Raw genomic sequence first — 22,660 nt, forward strand, 5'->3', positions numbered from 1 at the left:
ACAAACACAATATGGAATACCCTGTAGATGAGGGCGGAAGTCTGTCTTGAAATGTATAATAAGATGACCTAAATACCCTGTGATCCGAGGCAGCCAGAAAGTATGACGCCAAAACTTTAAATACCCTGTAAATAAGTGAAATAGAGCCGATAATAATATCTAAAATGGCTTGTAAGTTAAAGGAAAATTCCTTTAGTATTTCAAATACATTACAATAAAACCGCTAAATACCCTGTAAACAGAACAATCGAAAACTTGGAAACAGTTGACTACAATCTGAAATACCCTGTAAATGAAAGCGGTTTGCATTTGGTATAAAAATATGAAAACAATATCAACATAAATACCCTGTAAATAAAGGCAGCGATACCTAACATAAACTTCAATAGCATTTGGGATTGGATAGGCTCAGCATTAAATATCCTGTAAATTGGTGTTAGTATTTCATTAATAAATTGACAAATGAAATACTCTCAGACAGTATACCCCGCTCACGACATCATGCCGTACAGGGTATACTGAAATTCAAGCAGCAAGTGAATCTGTGGCCATTTCCTGGTTGTTAGCAACAGGCCTCAAAGCTTGCCCTTATACATACCTCTATACATATATATATATATAGCTGTATATATGTATAGTCTCCTTCTACCCTGTTGAGGATTGATCTCGAAAAACTCATCATCAAGTGAGCATTTGAGCTAACGGTAAACACAGTCGTCGGCTGATCGCACATTTGTCTCTAGAATAAGAAACCGAATGTTCTGGATTATGAAATAGACGCAAACATAGAAGCATAAGGAGACATCCAGAACATTCGATATGCAGTAGAAGTAGGTATATAAGCGTGCTGTAAGTCGAGCCAAAGTTCATTCAGTAAGTTCATTGTGTAAGATCAATGTCAGTGTGTCGGCTGGGTTAGTTAAGTTCAAATCGTCGCGGTACGTGAAGAAGTGTACTTGTTACTGAATATTGTGTTAAATAAACTTTTTGTGTTGCGCCTACATATACCGTGTTTCATTTAAGAAAAACCTTCAACAGGTTATGGGCCCAGACAGTGCTAAACGTGTAATGTAGTGTGAAATCGAGTGCAAGTACAAAAGTGAATTAGTGGCAAATTTGTAATTAAATAAAGACAATGAAAATGGAGCCATTAAATATGAGAATTGAACGATTACGCGACAAAGACAATTGGCATTTGTGGTGTTTTTATGATTCGTACGCTATTGGAAAAAGACGACGATGTTCTTGCCGTTTGTGAAGGTAGTTTGACGTGTCCGACACAGGAGTCTGCAACATACGAGAGAGACTCGAAAAGGTTCTTGAAAGCTGATAAGACTGCAAGGAAAATAATTATTCATTCTATCGAGAGAAGACCGATGGAATTGATTGTAAGCTGCAAAACAGCAAGAGAAATGTGGATAAAATTGAACTCAGTGTATGATATGAAATCAGAAGAAAATTTATCGGCTATTCAGAAACAGTTTTTTGATTTCAAATGGATTGAAAGTGAGAGTGTGGACTACAATATTTCAAAGTTAGAAGTTTTGTGGAGCAAGATGAAAAATCTTGGAAGTGCTGTGCCTGAAACAATGTTAATGTCGCGAATCCTGTCATCTTTGCCTCAAAAGTTTAACTATTTTCATAGTGCGTGGGATTCGGTCGAAGACAGCAAAAGAACATTGAACAATTTGACGACTCGTTTAATGACAGAAGAAATGCGGTCAAAAGAACAAGAAGTGGTACCTGAAGAGTCAACAGCGTTAGTTGCCGACAACGGAAAAAATAAAAGAGAACATGAAAATAAGAAGAAAATTATGAAGTGCTATAACTGCGGCGTGATGGGACATCTGAAGAAGGACTGCTACAGGTGTTATATATGCAAGAAGAAAGGCCACAAGAGCAACACCTGTCACCAAAGGAGAAATGCAGGAAGTCAAGCGGAAAATAATCAAGGAGAATTGGGTGAATCATCGAGGAAAGGATTGATTGCGAGCAGGGACGGCAGAGAAGATGACGTGTGGGTGATCGACTCAGGAGCTTCTGATCACATGTCAAGGCGTCGAGATTGGTATTCTACTTATGAAGAATTTTTGGAGCCCCAGAGGATAGGCGTAGGTAACGTTCCAGCGCCACCGCCGCTGCCCTCGTTGGTGCCAAAGGCTCCACCACCGCCATTGGCGCCCGGCGAGAAGCGGGTGCTCAGCGAAACGCAAAAGCAAACGCTCGAGAAGCTCAAGTCACGACCACGCAGACGGCCCGACTGGTCCGAGATGATGAAGGAGGTGGAGAGCGGCAAGAAGCTGCGCCACGTGGCATGCAACGACAGATCTCAGCCCATATTGACATGCAAATCGATGACCAAAGTGGACGATAAATTCATCTATGAAACAGAGAAGGACAACTCGCACAACAAACTGCTCAAGCAAATCCAGGGCGGCGTTCGACTGAGGCCCACGCAGACAAACGATCGCAGCAAGCCCATATTGGAGGGTCTGCGCAAGTTCGGACGCCAGATGACCATTGAGGAGCAGCTGCACAAGTCCCTGTCCAAGGTCAATATGCTGAGCGAGGCGCCCAGTGGGTCGGCGAGTGGTGCGGGCAGCTCCAGGCCCAGCATTGTCTTGACCATGTCCATCGATGAGGAGAGTCCCGATGAACTGGACGATATCGACAAGTTGCGTGATGATTTGCAGAGCACCAAGCAGATGCTGGCGCTGGAGCTGCGCAACCGTGAGGCGCAGGAACGTGAGAACAAGAAGCTCTTGGCCAAAATACGTACGCTCGAGACGGAATTGGAGCGTGAGAAGTCGCGCGAAAAGAATCTGGAGTATGGCTCCAATGTTATTGTAGCCACCATGGACCCCACGCCCACATCCGAACAGGCATATGTCAACTCACTGAAACGTGAAGTCGAGGACGCGCGCAAGGTCTCCAAGGAGGTGGAGAAGAACTATCACGACACGGGCAAACTGCTAGTCGAGGCGAAAACAGAAATCGAGGAACAAAAGCGACAGATACAATTGCTCGAGCGCAAATTGGCAGCTGCTTTGCAGGCAAATACGACACCAAGCACTAACAGACCGCGCATTAGTTTTCGCTTTGCTTACGACGACGAGGACGAGGACGATGATTACTACGGTGAGAAGGGGAGCAATCATAAGGGCGGCACATTTGATGGCTCGAGAAGACCGAGCGATCCACTTTTCGGACGCGACAGCTCACCCGAACTGGAGCTGGAGTTGAGCGAGAGCGATCCCGATGAGCCGGAGGAGAAGAAGACAGAGCGACGCGAGCGACGAATGGGCAAGGAGGTGAAGGTGCTAAGCAGCAAGCTAACCAAACTGAAGGTCAAGGAGGAGGCGGCCAAGAAGGAGAAGGATGCGCTGAAGCAAGCCATGAAGAAGAATCATGTTATACTCAAAGAGGAGAACAAAAAGTTCAAGAAACTGGAGAAAGAGGTGCAAAAGATGGCCGCATCGATGAAGCTGGACGAGGACGAGATCGATGCCGAGGACAAAGAAGAAGAGGAGGCAGCCGAAGAGGAACAGGAGGAGGAAGAGGAAGAGTCCGAGGGAGGAGTCAGAAGAATCCGAATCAGAGGAGAGCGAAGCAGAACCGGACAGTGAATCCGAGGCAGAAGATGCTCCCAATTCCGCCAAGAAGAGCAACTTGGAGCCGCGCGTGAAGAAGCACGAGAGTCGCTTTGCAGCAATGAAGAAGTGCAATGTGCTGCTGCAGGCGAACGTGGATAATTTGCAGGACCAAATTCACAGGTGCGCTCCAGAGCTACCAATCTGCAGGATGAACTGGATGCGGTGATTGCCGATTTGGGTTTCTAGGCCCATGAGTCACAATATGAAGGAGATGTTGAGTTTTAGGGAGGGTGTTGAGGATTGATCTCGAAAAACTCATCATCAAGTGAGCATTTGAGCTAACGGTAAACACAGTCGTCGGCTGATCGCACATTTGTCTCTAGAATAAGAAACCGAATGTTCTGGATTATGAAATAGACGCAAACATAGAAGCATAAGGAGACATCCAGAACATTCGATATGCAGTAGAAGTAGGTATATAAGCGTGCTGTAAGTCGAGCCAAAGTTCATTCAGTAAGTTCATTGTGTAAGATCAATGTCAGTGTGTCGGCTGGGTTAGTTAAGTTCAAATCGTCGCGGTACGTGAAGAAGTGTACTTGTTACTGAATATTGTGTTAAATAAACTTTTTGTGTTGCGCCTACATATACCGTGTTTCATTTAAGAAAAACCTTCAACATACCCCACCCGCACTACCCCTCTCTCCCCCCCCCCCTCCTCCCTTTTGTTGTGTGTAACATTTGCTTTTTCCGTCTTCACTTTCAGCCAGCTTTGCTGACTCTAATAGGTGGGCGGAACTCGGAGCGGTAGCAACGCCCACGCAGACAAATGCTGTTGCCGTTTTGTTGTTGTTGTTGTTGTTGTTGGCCAACAATTTTTGGCCAACAGAATTTTGTTTTAGACAGCTGAAGAAATTTTGTAAAGCTCCTCGACAACAACTATGAAAAATAAAAAATATATTCAAGTTGAATTTCTATTTTGGGCTGTCAGGCTTCGTCATCTCTCTCTCTCCCTCTCCCTCTCCCTCTACCTCTCTCTCTCTAGCACTTTCCATACGTTGATTACAGAGTTAAGAAGAAAATTGCCCAGCGGCAATATGCTTTTGATGTCGCATTCAATGCAAAGCAGTTACTGCCTGCAAACTGCCAAAGATGAAGGATAAAGCGACATTTTTCGAATAGCTGAGGGCTGTGAAGTATTAGGAAATAGAAAAATAGTTAAAATTCATAGAAATTACATAGAATTACAATAATATCGCAATTTGACTTTTAACTGTGAATGCCATTATGCTGCTGATGAATTCTGTGAGTCTATCTATCTATGAATGTGTATGAGCCTGTATATGAGCCTAACACATATTTATGCAGATCTCAGGAGATAAATCATGCTCTCTACATAAGAGCCAAGCTCTAGAAATCCATATACTTACATATTATCTGCAGATCTATAAATCTATCTTTATATATATATCTATAGATCTGTCTATTCGTTTGCAAACATTTATATATATTCCTGTATAGATTATATATCTTCCATTATAGATATTTATCTAATTTGGTAAAGTTATGCAGCGATATAGCCATCTGGATCTGCCTATACAGATAAATCTATTTCGATCTAGATCTATATATCTATTCATACATAGTGATATATCTACATATATGCCAGTGTCTATATCTCTATCTCTATAGATTGATTTATCTATAATCTCTTTAATCTATCCATAGACAGCTATATCGTTCAGTATACCTATACGGATCAGTTTTCTTATTACATATATATATATTCAAATATCTTTCTTTGCAGATATTAGATCCTTATAGAGATTTTCTCTTTTCTTCATTATTCTCTCAAGTATTCCTCACCTTGTTAGCACTCATGACATCTTGTCAATTGATTAATCAATCAATCAAGCAGCCCTTGTCCGTCAACCCCCAAAAACCTATGTGCATTCCGTCAACCCTTTTATCATTTTTCTTCTTTTTTGTTGTTGTTGCCCAAATGTGTTTACCCAAAACAAACAAAACATGAGCGAAGATAACGGAAGAAGAGCAAGGCACAAGGAAAAGCTAAAGAAGAAATGGCAAATGAATATGAGACTTGGGATGTTGTTGTTGGGTCCATAAAACGAAAGGGATCAACGTAATAAAAAACGGATTCAGCATATTTTAGATGGCTTTGTGTTCAGAATTAGCTAAATATATGTGATATCTATAGAGGGTGACAGAGGAAGAGAAGGAATGAGAGCGAGAGAGAGAAAAAGAAAGAAAGAGTAGGAAAGAGAGTGAAATAGATGGACAGTTCTATGAAATCGAAAAAAAAATAGCAGCTAGATTTTTTAAGCTGATAGATCGCTCTGATAGTTAATAGATGCTTCTAATATCTAATAGATAGGCAATAGTTAGTAAATGTATGGTCTATAAGTATCCATACATAAATACCTAGAATGAATGATATTGAAATGAATCTTTCATTCTAGATATCCTTATACCCGTATATAGCCAAAATCCTTATATGAATATTATTTTAAAACTATATTGTATGTTTATAGCTTTATACATATAATATTTATAATAATTATGACAGGAACATATATCGTATTTGTCGTACTTTAATAGTTGATGTATAGCATGGAACTATCTATAGATACATAATAAGATCTATCGCAACTATTTATGGATTTATCTGTATATATTCTCTTATCTATGTATACCACATCTACTTTATAAACGTATCTATCTCCTATTAAGTCAATATCTCTATATTAATCTGTAAGTGAACAAGGAATCCCTTTGTAACTTTGCTCATTTGACTTCAACTGCAATTCCAATTCTTTATGCTCATCGTATAATCAATAAAAATTGAGATCTCATCAGGGTATTCTATAGTTGGGATATGCGAAGACATGTGCACTCCTTACATACACATACACACACATATCTATATATGTATTATGTGCATGTGAGTGTGGCTGGCACGTTTGCAACCCTAGAAACGGAGCCTAGAAAATGCTGCTCGAGTGTTTCGTATTTGTTGTTGTTTGCTTTCCATTTTTATTGTCCCGAGGGGCAGCCGGCGGTGGTTGTGGGGGCAGAGGCAGAGGCAGAGGCAGAGGCAAGAAAAAGCGTAGACAGTCAAACAAAGCAACAGAGAGCAAAGCAAGCCGAAGAAGAGGAAAGTGAGAGGAAAGGAGCTGCAAAGCGGAAGCCTAAGCAGACGGCGTTGATTTATGTGAAATGTGCGAGAGGGAGAGTGCGAGAGGAGGAGGAGGAAGTGAGGCGGTTAGGTGGGTAGATAGGGGGCTAGCAGGAGGGTGGCTGCCGAGGAGCCAAAAGTGTCCTTGAAACGATGTGTGTGGGAGGCAGAGAGACAGAGAGTGTGTGGGACTGCGACTGGGGCTGGGGCTGAAGCTGGGGCAGCGTACAGGTGGCACACAGCCAGCGGCAATAACAACAACAACAAAAACAGAAAAGCCCCCTCCAAAAAAAAAAAAAAAAACAAACAAACAAAAAACGCACCGCCACACCATAATGCCCAGGCACCGCCCCATAGTCGCCGCCATTTTGTGGACGAAAGTTGAAATTGTTTGCGCAAATATTTGCACGCCGGTGGCAACCCTAGCGTCGCCGCAGATTTTTAGAACCAGGCGAACAAATTAATTTCAATTGCAAATAATTATTTCCATTTTGCTCGCTTATCAACGATTTTTGGTTGGCCGTGCAGCCTTCACGTTTTTTGGCAAATAGTGGCAACACTGGCAGCGCTTGAGCCAGGAGAAAGTGTTTCAATATTGATCAAATAGGCATATGCATATATATAGAGGGTTAGCTAGAGAGAAAGAGATTCAAAAAGCAAGTCAGAAAGAAAGAAAGAGAGAGAGAGAGAGAGAAAGAGCGAGAAAGAGAGAGAGACAGAGAGACATAGAGAGACAGACAGACAGTCTAATAGAAAGGCAGAGAGGCAAATAGATTTACTAACAGGGAGATTCATTTCTTTCTTCCTCTCACTCACTCTCGCTCCCTCTCTCTGTCATATAAAGGGTCAGCTTGAGAGAAAGAGCGACAAAGAGCTAGTCAGAGGGATAGAGAGATAGAGAGACAGACAGACAGTCTAATAGTAAGGCAGAGAGGCAAATACATATACCAACAGCGAGGTCCCTCTCTCTCTCTCTCTCCCTCTCTTCCTCTCTTTTCTTCCATTAGCTACAAACACACATCTGAAAAAAAAGAGATTTGTAATCAACAGAGATAGGAACAAAATGTTTATGGCAAATTCCCTTGAACTGAAAATTCCAATTGCAACAAGCACAAAAAAAAAGGAGAACAAATCGCAGTTTGTAACTAGAAAACTCTTAAGCAGGAGGATAAATGGACATGGTGCGGTGGATCGGGCGAAGGTCTCTGCATTACTGCCTGTGCAACAACTTTGTCAAGTTTATGGAGCAAGAGTAAGAGGCAGCGAGAGAAAATGACGAAGACAAAACAGAACGAAAAACGAAGAGAAATTTTCTGGGCGCAATGAACCTGGTGCCAAAAAGGATTCGTGAGCGGGGTTCAAGATTCAGCAACTTCCTTACAAGTTAGACAGCTACTTTGAGCTCTCGACAATGTCACTGCTATTAAAACTAATGAAAATGTGTCTGCAATGAATGGAGAGACGAAGAGATACTCTAGAAAGGCAAGCGAGTTGTAAAGTAATAGTCTCATACAACAACTTTTATGATCTAACATAGATAATGTTCTTTATAAGAAAGATTATTAATCAAATGCATATACAAAATGCAGTTATAACTCTCATTATCTCTATCAGTAACTTTCATGCCAAAATTTACGTTTGCAACTCTTATAATTTCTGAGTTCCTTGGATCTATTACAAAGCAAGTTTTAGAAAAATATATAAAACAGAAACGTTTTATATATAAATTATATAGTACTCTCTTCAAGAGCTCAAACCCCGGATTCGGTAATTATAATCTAATTAGTTACTGAGTTCTTTGGGTCTATAAAACACATATCTTGGCTAGATTACATATATTTTAACTATACCCAATATATACATTAAAGAGAGGGTAAGCAAAGCTTACATACGAATTTTGGTATCTCAATCTTCCATAGTTAATGAGTTTCCTGAGTTTATGCGGCGCAAGATTGCCACCGTATTTCGTTAACAACCAACTATATAGGGTATAATTAGCGTGTCTTACAAAAACCTTTGCCAGGAAATATCTTTGCAATATTTCTTTTGACAATTTCTCAGCGTATTGCATCACGATTTAATGTAAGTATGAAAATGAACAGAAAAGCAATTGAGACAAGTGAAAATTCCCATGAAGCAAAGACAATGAAGGAAATTGAATCACAAATCTAATTACTTTTCTGAGCTGTCGTAACGTTTTTTCTGAAAGGTTTTAAGGCATTTTTCCGCCTTCACTTAATTTATAGCGAGATCAAATGAGTTTGAAGCAAATCTGATGAAAAGCAAATTTTTAATTGGCCTGTCAGCCTGCTCATAAGGTTGTTGATTACCTCAAATAGGCCAGCAATCAATCAGTGCATCAGTCAATCAACCAGGCATTCTTTTGACTTATCAGAAGGACAGACAAAGAAGTTAATCAATAGTTCAAGACAGTAGTCAAGTGGAATGTCGTGCCATCCGTCACACAATTGGTCCTTATGTCAATCAGTCACATTTGAAGCTTCCCAATCAATCAATCAATTCAAGTACTCAGTCTATTAGACAGTCACTGGCTCTATTTTAATGCTCAATCAAAGTAAATCAATTGACTGCTCAATCACACAAGCCATCAATCATTTAAAATGATGCAGTCAGCCAAACTGGTAATCAATCAACCAGGATCCATGATAATCAATTAATGAATACATTCAATAATGCTTGACTGTGTCAATCAGTCAGTCAATCATTGACTGAATCAGCCGATGTCAATCCCTTAACATATCAAATCAGTCTGAGTACCCCAATCAATATTTAGCAATCATGGAGTCAAACAGTCACTCAATCAACCCAGCATCAATCAGTTAATCATTGACTTCAGTCTTTTAATAAAGTAGTCAATCATTCAGTGTATCTAGCACGCACTCAATCGTTCAGTCACTGACATACTAAGTCAGTCAATCAATCAGTTAGCTTGATTGAAGTGCTTTTGTGCACATCCCATCTGTCTCTTCCTCTTCTTATGCAACTGTTGTTGTTGTTGTTGTTGTTGTTGTTATCATTCAGTCATCAGCTAAAGATGCTGCCACAGCGTGGGCGGGCGGGCGAACGGTTGCGTCTGTGGGCGTGGCTAGTTCATTAAGAATGGGGGCCATGCAAATAGCTTTTTTTGGTTCAACAAACTTCAATTAATGTCGCACGGCTGTCGCTTTTGTCGCTCATGTTTGTTGTTGGTTGTTTCGCTTCTTGAATGGCGAACTAGAAATATGAAAAAGCAACAACAAAACACACACACAAACATTTACATACATACACACCCACACACACACACTCACACACACAGAAGCTTTGGCAACACTTTCAAGTGTCGGCAGACGGCTTTCTAACGAGCACAGCCACGCCCAGCCGCCCCTCGACTGAGCCGCGTTTTGCGTTCCATTCATAAAAAAGAGCGGAAAAAAATTGAAAAACTATTCAGCAAAAATAAAAAAAGTAGTATATATATGTATACGAAACACTAAACGCAACGCCTCAACAGTAGGCAGGCCATGCCACGCCCACTGTTTGCGCCTCTTTAGGTTACTTTTTGCTTTAGTTTAGTTTGACGCTGCGCATTTGTTGATTTTATTTCACATTCTTTGTACAACCTGAACCCATTGAAAACGAACTGAATAGGGTATTCTGATATTGTGCAAATGTTTGTTACATTTAAAGCGTTATCTAGAAAAGTTCATATACGAATTTCGAAAGCTCTGTGTGTTGTAGTTTATGAGTTCCTTGGGCCTATACAATGGAAATCTAGGATAAGATGGGTAAAGCTGACCTAATTAGCACAAGTGCTCAGATATAAGCTTTTGTAAAGCTTTTTTCATGTTACCATCTCTTTTAGTTTTTGAGTTGATTGAGTTTACTTAGCGGGAATCTCAGATGATATAAGTTAAATGGAATTGGTTTTTATTTATGCTTCGTAGTAAGTATTATAAGAACTTAAATATCAAATTTGCAACCTATAGCTCATTTAGTTCTTGAGTTCCTTGGGTCTATAAAGGGGGAACCATGTATAAAATAAGTAGCAGTTTTATATATGCTTCACAACAAGCTTAAATAGTGTTCATGTGACAAATTCGCCAACTATAATTTCTATAGTATTGGAGTTACTTGGGTCCATTGAACGATAATCTTGTATAATATGTTTAGAAAAGGTCTGATTTTCATATGTACTTTATAGTATTCATAACATTCATATTACCCTTATATTTTCTGAGTTTCTTGGCTCTCTTATTCACTTATCAAATTTTCCAAGTGTATCTCTAATAGTTTCTATATATACATCTATTTATATAACTGCTTCCGTTCAATGCCTTTAGAGCATCTCCTAGTCGGACAGACCCTATTTTAGGCTCATACCACTCTTTTTAATGGTTTTTGGGCAGCTGTTGATTTTAACTGAAATAGGGCGTGGACACTGTGGTGGGCTGTGCGGGGCGAGGCGAGGCTGTGTTGTGGGCGTGTTGTTACTTTGTTGCACAAACAAATTTTTTAGCTGTCTTTTTTTTTTTTTTTTTTAATTTCTGCTAGTTTTTGGTTTGTGTTTGCACAATTTGCGTTAAGCTCGACTTTTTGCTCTTCTTCTTGTTGTTGCTGTTTAGTGAATTGTAAAGGAATTTGTTGTTAGATGTTAGAAAGTGTTTTTTTTTTCGTGTTGTCGGTTTTGGCTTGGTGTAGCTGTTGCGCCCTCTGTTGCGCATTTTTGGAATCGCTTGGGGGAAATACAGAAGCAGAAATGAGCATTATTGCAGATATCGAAAAGTTAAAGCTCAGACACAACTTGATATTGAATGCCCGAAATTGTAAGTTCCATAGATGAAGACTATGTTTAAAATTTGAAACATAAAGTGAGAAATGCAAAATGAAAATGGGCGAAAAGAGAGGAGTGGGAGAAATAGAGAGAGACAGGAGGAGACAGAGAGATAGAAAGATAAAGAAGAGGGAGAGAGAGAGGGAGAGACAGAGAGAGAGAGAGAGTTAGAGACAAAGAGAGAGAGAGCGAGTAGAATGGAAATGAGAGAGAGAGAAATCACATTGTAGCAAATGGTATTTTCGATATATGCAAATATCGATATTTAACGATAGTGACATTCCAAGAGGAATGAATTTTAAGAACATGAACATTGAAAATTGAAATAAAAATACGACTATATGAGAGCCACGTCGATAATTGTCGAAATTGAGCCTACTCATAAAAAAGTAAAGATAAACACAGTAGACGAGTCAGCACCTGGATATAATGCCATTTCAGTAGCCTTCAAAACAGTATTTATCGATATCATCGTTAACTATCCAAGAAGTAGACCCGCACGGCGTAAGAAATAAATTCATATTTAATATGTAAATAAAAACAATGCTAAGCATAGATATCGCAACCGTTATGGGTAAAGAAGTATGTGGCGACACAGGCGCCGCTGCCTAGGGCGGCCACCTGGTTGTATCGCCTTGTCATATAGATCCACATCATGGCCAGCAGCAGCAGGAATAATACGCAAATCGCTAGAAATTTCCTGCGGCCCATCGAAAATCTGTACACCGACTTCTGGGCCTCCAGCATACGCATCTTGTGGCCGCATTCACAGCAACGCACCTGCCCAACCAGCCGGAGCATCTCGACGCGGCGCTGCTCCTTGAATTTGGTGAACGTATGGCCCAGGTCTTCCAGCAACATCTGCACCTCGCACATCTTGCCAGATTATGAAATCGTTCCTCTTGCCGTTGATACATATGAATAACTATAGCGATGAGCAGTCTATATAGATATTCCCAAAGATTTGCTGTTTTTCTAACGAAATATGAGCATTGTTTTTATTTTACAATGAAATTTAAAAAAATATAAATATTTTTCAAAAAAAAAATTCTGTTTTTTTGAACATATTAGCCTAGCTACATATGTTCTAACATTTTGACTAGATAATGTCTCTACTCCTTCAATTTGTAATTGAATTACTGCATCACCCCTAACCACATATCGAATTGGAGCTCTTGCTCATCTATCCAAAATTTGACAGTTGTAGCTCTTACAATTCGTGAGTGCCTTCAGAAGGGTTGCTCGGAAATGAGTAAATATGAAGTTATTAACATAGTACGCATAAGTAGAACTAAATTACCGAATTTAACAGATTTTACTCTCATGATTTCTAAGTTCCTTGGGTCTACAAGATGGAAATCTCAAAAGAATAGCTAAAACTGAACTTGTTTTCATATATATTTCATAGTCAGCTTTAGAAGAGCTCACATACCAAATTTTCGAACTATAAGTCTCGTAGCTTCCAAGTTCCGTGAGTCTATTGGACGAGAATCTCGGATAAAATATGTTGAAATGGGTTGGTTTTGCATATATACTTCACAGTCAGCTTTAGAAGAGCTCACATACCGTATCTAAAAGTTGTAATTCTCATAGTTCCTGAGGTCCTTCGGTCTGCAAACTGTAAATGTTTAAAGAACTGGGCCAAACTAATCTACTTTTTAAATATCCTCCATAGTAAGCTTAGGTAGAACTCTTTTGGTTCCTAATTTCGCATAGTTCAGAGCTTTGGACAAAAATCCTTAATAATGGAACCAACAAGAGCTCCAACTTTTGCAGCAATTGTTTTCTAGGTCATCTTAATTGTTCACATGCGAATTATTTGAATATTCTCCGAGTCCGATGGGGCTCGGCTGTGGGAATATATATATATATATGTGCAAATGTTTCAGTTAATTGAAACTCGCAGAGCAAACAGTTCTGTTCGCCCGAAAGGGTGTCTGTTTGTCTGTTTGCCTGTGGGTGGCAAATGTGTCGCTTGGCATATGTGTGGAGGCCGGAGGACTCCCGGTGGGAGCAGGATGGTACGGCACGGGGCGGTATTCTTCTTGCCATGTCGGCAAGTTTTTAATGGCTGTAAAATATGTGTCGCCCTCTCCAGTAATTAAAAACTTTATCGCATTCCGCCATGGCAACAAAATGTTGCAGCCGAAGAATTACTTTTCTTTTCTTTTCTTTTATTTATTTCTGCACGTATTTCGCTGCCATGTTCCGTTTCCGCGCAGTTTCAATTCCGTTTTATACCTTTTTCACTTGTTTTTTTGTTTCACAACAAATTTGAAGTCTTTTTCGAGTATTTCTGAGAGCTGCAACATTTGAAATCTATGCCATGAAAGCTTTTAAGAGCTCAATAAACTCTTTAGAGCCCAAGTAAAGCCCATAGATATTTCTTTGATCTAAAAACAGCAAAGGAGTAGCTTATATATACATATGTGAATACATATTTAAATATTTGTTTTGTTATATGAAATTAGCTAGTTTCTTATTTGCAGGGTATCTGCAAGTCGTGCTGTTCTCATTTAGAAAGGGAAAGTATTTTGCTAAGGATTTGACATTTTGATTATACGTTCGTGTAGAGAAAGCCCTACTAGGCATAGACAGTTCTCTATAAATAAATATACGCCCTTTGTAGGCGTGGTAAATTGGGTTTAACTTGTCTAATAATTGTATAGCAATTCTATAACTAGTAATTTCTATTTTAATAAGTGAACTACTGTTTACCGCTGCTCAATATTGACTAAGAATTATGTGTGGGCGTGGCAAGCTGTTAAAAAAAACTATAATTTTCACCGTTTTAGAGGCAAGATTTATGCATTTTGCTGTTGAATTCATTTTAGAAGATATATGCGGTATATAACGGTAGATATATAGATAGATAGATATAGATATAGATATAGATATAGATATAGATATAGATATAGATATAGATATAGATATAGATATAGATATAGATATAGATATAGATATAGATATAGATATAGATATAGATATAGATATAGATATAGATATAGATATAGATATAGATATAGATATAGATATAGATAGATACATATAGATATAGATATAGATATAGATAGATACATATAGATATAGATATAGATATAGATATAGATATAGATATAGATATAGATATAGATATAGATATAGATATAGATATAGATATAGATATAGATATAGATATAGATATAGATATAGATATAGATATAGATATAGATATAGATATAGATATAGATATAGATATAGATATAGATATAGATATAGATATAGATATAGATATAGATATAGATATAGATATAGATATAGATATAGATATAGATATAGATATAGATAGAGATAGAGATAGAGATAGAGATAGAGATAGAGGTAGATTAGAAATGTATGGATAGGAACTACAAAGTGTTGTATAAAACTCTGACATTTGCCGGCCGGGTATACCCTAGTCGTGCACTCCCTCCTATACACTAGATTCAGCTGCACTTCTGTTTGCCTTTTGCTTAGTTAATCTTGCGCAGCTTCTGCATATTGGGGCCATGCGCTTTGTTTTTGAACTCAGCGCCATTTCGATGACATTTGGGTCGAGGCAGCAGCAGCGGCAGCTGAGCTTATATTTTCCTTCTTATTTATTTTTTTTTTTTGTGTGTTCGCTCTCTCTATTAACTGGGCTAAGATGAGCTTGCACCGCACTTGCCTTGTGCCTTGTGGCATTTAAGAATAGTTCAGCCAAATCGAATCCTTGCAAGTTGAAGCGGCAAAGCACGCGCCTAATTAGAATGTTGCCCCAACACCCCCCCTCGACTCCAACTGCAAGCTCCCATTAGCCTGCTCTTGAAATACGCAGCAAGAGCAACAGCAAGCGGCAAGTGCAACTGCAGGCAGCAACTGCAACTGCGACAGCGACTGCAACATGGCATTAATTAAGATTAATGCAACTGCAACAATTTGTGGCACCGACAACACACAAGCAACCCTTCCAAATGGGAGCTACCCCCACTGCTCCCCAACCAGCCGGCTCCCCTTCGATTGTTATGCAAATGCGTCTCGTATTGCATGAACAACCGCCCCCAATCCCCACTCCCCAGCCCATTCCCCGTCGTCTAGATATACCTAATCTACCCGTTATATACATGCGAGCAGTTCATCAAAGTCAAATTTGGCTGTTGGACTTAATTAGTTTTAGCCCCGGTCTACAATAACCAGCATAATAGCAATCGTCGATTGTGCTCGACTACTGAATACCCTGCATAAGCAAAGAGGCTCTAACTTTTAACCGAATATCTCTGCTTCAAGCTGGGTAAACGCTTCAGAATGACAAACATCTCTAGTTCAAATATGTAGACTATAGCTCGTCGATTAAAAATCGATAACTGTAGAATTTGTTCAAGCTATCGAATAAAGAGTCATAGGATTGTACTTGAATGGGCATATAAGAGTTAACTTAAGAAATGTATATGTTATAAATATATAACTTTTAACTAAAAATCGATAATAATCGATGTTAAGTAATCGAGGAGACATATATGAGCAAGCATTGTCATTTATGCATATTAATCTATATATGGAATTTCAAAGTTTTTATTTAAATAACATATTGAAAATATTTTAAAAAGGCTTGATTGGAAATCGATATATATCGGAGCTATGCAAATGAGAATATATCAATAAGAAGCAAACAGAAACTTTGGTGGAATATATGTGTCTTTCAACAGCTTACATACAACATTTGCGAGGGGAGTATTGGAAATATTTAATAAAAATCGATAAATATCGAACTTCTTTTAAGCGCTAAACGCATAACAAATATATATCTAAATCGATATTTGTCTATATTTATCGGTTTAGCAATGATCAAATATGCAATGAGGTTAGGTTTGAAGCTATTAGCCCTATGCTAAGGGTATGCTAAAATAAGTCTTGTCTCCCCCTTCTAACTTTGCCTTCGATATACCCCATTGTCGTATGGCAATACTTCAGTGGGTATAAGCCATTTGAAATCCTAACTGACATTTGAGTGCCAGTCAGTCAGTCGCAGCTGAAAGCAGAAGAAAGCCAAAACGCGTTTAAATGCCAAAAGGCCAAAAGCAGAAGCCAGCCTGCCCATTAGCTAAGGCCAAAGCTTGTTGTTGTTGTTGTTGTTGTTGTTGTTGCTGTCTCTCTTTTATGGCCATATTCGCATTTCACTTAATTGAATTTTGTTTTAGTTATTGTTTTTTTTTTACGATTTTAGCCATCAATCAATTTACATATTAATCATTCGTTCAACTACGAAAAAATAAAAACAATTTGAAAATGTTTTTTTCTCCAAATGCATTAAAGTACAGTTGCGCTCGTTAATTATAGTTAATAGTGAAGCTGTTGATCAAACGGCTTTTCAATTACTTAATAACTATATTTATGGAAGTTGCTAACTGACAAATATTTGACATGCAGTCAAACTGAATGTTCAACTTGATGTTAGCAATGCAGTGAGGTTTTTATTTCCCTTTCCCTTGAAGCTATTATATGATATAGAATCTACTGAGGCAGTTCTAGGATATTTCCAACTTTTTCGATGATAGCTTTTTCAATTTCTATGTTTTGTGCGTGCCTCGGAATACAATGGGATGATAACGAGCGATTTTTTAGAAACGGAAGTTCTCTAGCTCTGCATCTCTTCCTCTACTTCCTCTACTTCTTCTGTCTCTTTCTTTCACCTTCCCTTCCGCTCTCTGCTCGTTTAACGAGTATCGATTTTTATTACCAAGCTCTATGCAAATTTCTGCTTGATATTTGCATAAAAAACCAGTAAAAGCATTGCATTCGGGCATGAACGACTGTCCGATACTCGCTCAGCACCTGAATACATTTAACACTAGCTCGAGATGAATATGAGCAAACGTTGAAGAGTGATTCAAGTATGAGGGCTCTATAACTGAGAAATATATGCCTTACTCAATTTGCCACGCCCCAAGATGGGCCTATATGTGTTTGTGTCATATATATCTCCCATTTCTAGACTCTATCTACAATAACAAAAACTAGTTGTACAATCTGCTAGCTAATATACTCGCTTTTCCACGGCTTGAACGGGCATAACTACAATAACATTTCATAGAGCACCTTCCACTTGGTCTTCGACTATAATTTATGCATTCGAGAGCAAAATGCAACTTGGCAGTTGCCAGTTGCTCGTCCTTTGCCAAGTTCTTGGTTAAAGCCTGAACAGAAAGTGGAGGGCAAAAACGATGCCAAAAAGGACTTGGCATAAAGTGCGATATAAATGCGAATAGAAGATATGCTGATGAAGATATAAAAGCTTGAAATAGCTCAAATATGATGACAGATCTACATATAATCGATTACTGTCAATTGGCAAAACATTCGCTTCACTTTAACTACAATCGATAGTTATCGATATAGAGCTAAACTTATTTTCGAATGAATATAAATAGATATATAGATATGGAAAATGTAAATATGACAAATGATGGAAGATCTACATATTAATGTGTATTACCCGCGATTGGCAAACTTTTGCATGCCTTTAACAATAATCGATAGATATCGATATATAGCCTAACCTCTTTTGGAATATCAGAAAGAGTTATTTGGTTCAAATAAACATGAGAAGATTTCGATCGCATCATTTCAACAGGCTCTTTTTATTGTCTATTGATGTACTATGCATATACCCTGTACTAAATTCAGGGCTTAAGGCTTTAAGGCTTTAAAGCTCTACTTGAGCAAGGGCAAAAGTTTCGCTTATGGCAAAATTTAAATTGCAATTGAATATGCACACGAGGTTGAACTTTCCTATATGCCATACCAAATAATTTCCCGAGAACCATTAAGCTTTAAGCTCCGTTAAAGGAATTTTAAAGGAAAATGTTTCGCTGTTTAATTAAACTTCGCCTTCAATCGTTGAAAAAAAAAGGAATGAAGTGCCACGCCCTGTCCCCGGCCCCTCCTTCACCACGTTAGGGAAATTGTGAAAATGCGCGAATGTGCAAATGGAAAAGCGTTTATGCCAGCTGCCAGTTTGTTTTCCCCCTGCAAAAGAGAGAGCGCGCGCAAAGTGTTCAATAATGCAGGCAAATTTGCACTGGGCAACAGTGCGACTGAAAAGTCAACAGACGCCTGCCCTGCTATAACTACATACATACGTATATGTCGAAGCTATATATCTCTATATATATATATGTATACCCATATATGTATGTTTGTGTGCATGGCAAGGGCGGGCTGTCAAAGGCAGAGGCAGCCAGACTCGTTAAATGCTTAACAAGAGCCGCAACACTTGAAAATACCCTGTAGTAATTAGCTAAATGATAAATAGAGTGTATTGCTATATTAATGTGTATTGACTTTGTTGGAAAATAACCTAACTGGCAGATATCCTATAAAAACCCAATAAGATGTATGCCACATGTAAGCTTGATACCCTGTAATAATAAAAATGAAAGCCTATTATCAAGCAGATATCTTATAGTAAAAGCTTATAGATTGGCTTACTGCTACACATCTTATAATAAGTAGTTTTATATTACATTACATTAAGCTATTACACCCTTCGTCTGTCATATTTTTAATGAGTAGATGCAAGTCAATGATTTTTGCATGGCTTTTCAATTTGCATGTCATTTTGGACGGCTATTTGCAAAGGAGGCGGCGGAAGGTGTGGTCGCGCCACATCATTTGACAATGAGGTGCAGTCGCAATGCCTCCCAAAACAGACGAAACTCCCGCCCGACGAGCTGTCAATTTTGTGCGAATGCGATAATCGATGAGCGATACACGTTAAATGCAATAATAAAATATGCAAAGTGCTGATTAAGCATGTGACAGATATGAGGTTAGTTGCTGAAAAGTATGCAAGAACAACAGCAACAATTAAATGCATAGAAGTGCCAACGCATTCAAAGGCAACTGCACATGGTACACTTGATGACGCCACCACTGTAAGTGTCTCGATTGTTTCTGTTGGAGTGAGAAGGAGAGCCGTATGTCAATTAACAACATGGCGCCTCGTGCTGTAAACGCATTCAGCATAAAACTTAAGTCGTCAGGCTTTTTATTTCCATACATGCACATAAAACTAGCTGTATTTCTGTCAGTGCTGTCAGTGCAGCTTTTCATGAAGGCATTGCATTACCAGCTAAATTCAACTCTTAGCTCTTTTACGGCTCAGCTAAACATCCACTTTAGCTATGCTTGCCAGAAAGAACTAGCTAAATCTAGCTAAAGCTAATAAACAGCACAACGCTGTCTGCCTACAGCAGCAAGGAGAGTCTGCTGCACTCTCTTCCTCTCCCAGTCTCCACTCTCCACACATACACACTCGAAGCACTCAGCGAATGCTTCCTTTATATGCCTATTTGTCACAATATTTGCTATGAAAGGCAACTAATAAATTCTCTTACTTTTCTGCTCCACTTTGATAGCAAGTTTCTCAGCACACACACACACGTATTTGATGTGTATGTGTGCGTGTGTGTCTGCTGTCAACACTTTGCAAATTGCGTTGCAAAATTGTGACCCAATCCTCGACCCCTGCTGCCATGTGCCACTGTCTAAGTGTATAGTCATGTCAACGTGTCTTCAAGTTTCCCTATTTCTTCGTCTCCTAACGCCCAACCCACTGCTACTGCTCTAAGCTCATACATATGCATATATTTGCACACTGTAAGAAAAGTTGTTTACTTTTACAAAGACTTACAAGTTTTTCAAATGATCATTATTATTATTTTCTCAATCCAAATAAATATTAAAAGTTAAAAAAATAGAACAGCAATAAAATATTTAAATGTTTTGTTGTAAGTATCGTAAAATTTTGTACAGTGTATATATATTAGCTGTCTGTTTGCTAAGTCAAAATGCCTAAAGGACTAAACCTTTCAAAACTTTGCTTGAGGGAATTTACTAATACCGCAATTGCCTTTGACATTTCCCATGTGTTGTCTGTGCGTGCGTCTGTTTATCTGTGTATGTACATATGTGTGGGTAACTCAGTGTGCATTGTTATATCAATAGCTTGAGTAGTCTATGTATCTTTTGTCCATTGTGAAATGTTCATTTGTTATGATAATTGATTTGCTATTGTTGAATTTCAATAATAAATCAAAAATTGATATCGAAGCAATTTATGAGTGAGCTTTCAATTATAAAGGCGCCATTTTGAGACGCACAGACAGACACACTTATGCAAGAAAACAGGGCGAGTGTGGGAGGTAATTTGATTTGAATTAAAGCTTCCTGTTGTTTGGCACTGATGTTGTTATTATTGCTATGCAACTGTCTTTAAAGTAATTGTTGTAGTCGCTGCGGCGGCGGCGGCAGCTGCTGTTAAAGCGATAACTAGGCGCTGTTATGACGACAACAAAATAAATAAACAAACAAACAAGCTACAATTCTTTGCACGCACACACACACAAACACACAGACTCACGCAAAGCCATTAACTGAGAGTGATTTAACGAACGAGCAGCAGAGCAATAGAGCGAGAGCGCTGCAGTTTAACCGTTGCGCTCAACTTAACTAAGCGCAGCTCAGTGCGACGCTTCGTTCGCTTGATGTTGGCTGCGGGCGTGGCGGGGTAGAGGGACAGGGACAGAGATACGTGCAGCGCATGCCAAACATGAATGGGGGACATGGGAAAGGGATCGCCATAAAGCAACAATAAACAAACAGCAACAGCAATAGAAAGAGAGACAATAACTAAATAAATGAACATAAATTAAGCGCGCGGTAACTGAATTGAGCTGTGGAATGGTTCGTGTATGTGTGTGTGTATATGTGTGGGTATTACCCGGCAGACAAGCAATGCACAAGTAAGCTCAGCAGGTAGAAAATCAAATACATATAAATATAAACAAATATATACATATAAATATATACAAATACATATGTACATACATACTGCCAGCTCATAATAGGAATATTGCTAAAGAACTGATGAACTCTATATATATGTATATAAACTGAGATTGAGTGTTTGCTTACGCTTGAAAATCAATGAAATATCAACAAATTTGTAACTGTGCTTGCTAATTATGTTGCACACCACTGTGCGCCGACTAACCTGCACTTGGAGAATTACTGACGCAGTCGCTAGCTCGCTCAGTCGCTCACTCGCTCGCTGGCTCGCTCGCGCACTCAAGTTAAGTGAGTTAGTCACTCAGTCACTCACTCATTCACTCGTTCAGTTATTATGCGCTGCGTTTTGCATTTTGTTGACGTCATCAGCCATCGTCAAGGCAGTCAACCTGAAACTTGCAACCAACTCTTTTCACACTTGCAAACTAGCAACAACAACAACAGCAATGGTCTGTCTGTCTCTGTCTGTCCCGCTGTTGGACTGCCCGGTACTTTATGCTAATTGCGCGTTTGCCTTTTGCTCCGACCCAATACAAATGTTAAGTGCAGCTGTGCAAGTGAAAAAGAGAGATGGCGCACGCCAAGAGTTGACTGAGCGTCAGAATGAATGGGCGAGTAGGCGAGAGAGGGATTGATTACTCGGTAATTTACACCCAATAAATCGCAGTTGACAAATGTTAAATTCAAAATGTTTATATAATTTTATAGCGAGCAGCTGATATGCGGCGCAAACGCATTTTATTCATCAAGAGCAGCAGTAGCAGCTCGTCTGTTTACCTTTAGGCAGGTAAACAAATTTACTTTGTGCTTTTTGATAAACAAATATTGTTAACTTTTTTGATAATTGCTTGAATATGGTTTAAGTTTAGCCTTTCACATTGCAGCAAGTTCTTATCGTGTCATTTTCCGTTATCAACATTAACAAAACAAAACAAGCAGAAAATGATGCAGTCTACTTTTGTGGGCCAAGTCTTATCTTATCTTATTTGCATTAGAACATATTTTGCGAAATTTTTATTTGAATTCCATAATTTATTGTGAGTTTATTTAAAGCAAATTTAATAAGTGAATTGTTATATATAAGGGTATTATTATTTATTCCTGGAGCTTTAAGTCTTGGCATGCTAAGCCTTAAGCTTTACGTGCATCAAACTTTTCAATTTTTATTCTCTTGGAGTGTTTTCTTTTCTTAAT

The 22,660-nt window shown here is 38.9% G+C and overlaps 2 protein-coding genes and 1 pseudogene across 4 annotated transcripts in view; 2 read left to right on the top strand and 1 right to left on the bottom strand.

Annotated features, from left to right (window-relative positions):
• LOC6585407 (tyrosine-protein phosphatase 10D) overlaps positions 1–22,660 on the top strand; it is a 68,371-nt gene that overhangs the window by 27,922 nt on the left and 17,789 nt on the right. The window lies entirely within an intron of this gene.
• On the top strand, positions 1,568–3,867 carry LOC26528285 (annotated as a pseudogene).
• On the bottom strand, positions 12,126–12,843 carry LOC6585409. The gene has a single exon (XM_002011004.4). The coding sequence runs from the start codon at positions 12,494–12,496 to the stop codon at positions 12,167–12,169; it is 330 nt and encodes a 109-aa protein (XP_002011040.1). The 5' UTR covers positions 12,497–12,843; the 3' UTR covers positions 12,126–12,166.

This window comes from Drosophila mojavensis, unplaced genomic scaffold (assembly GCF_018153725.1).
Source record: "Drosophila mojavensis isolate 15081-1352.22 unplaced genomic scaffold, ASM1815372v1 contig_136, whole genome shotgun sequence".
Classification (NCBI taxonomy): Eukaryota; Metazoa; Arthropoda; class Insecta; order Diptera; family Drosophilidae; genus Drosophila; species Drosophila mojavensis.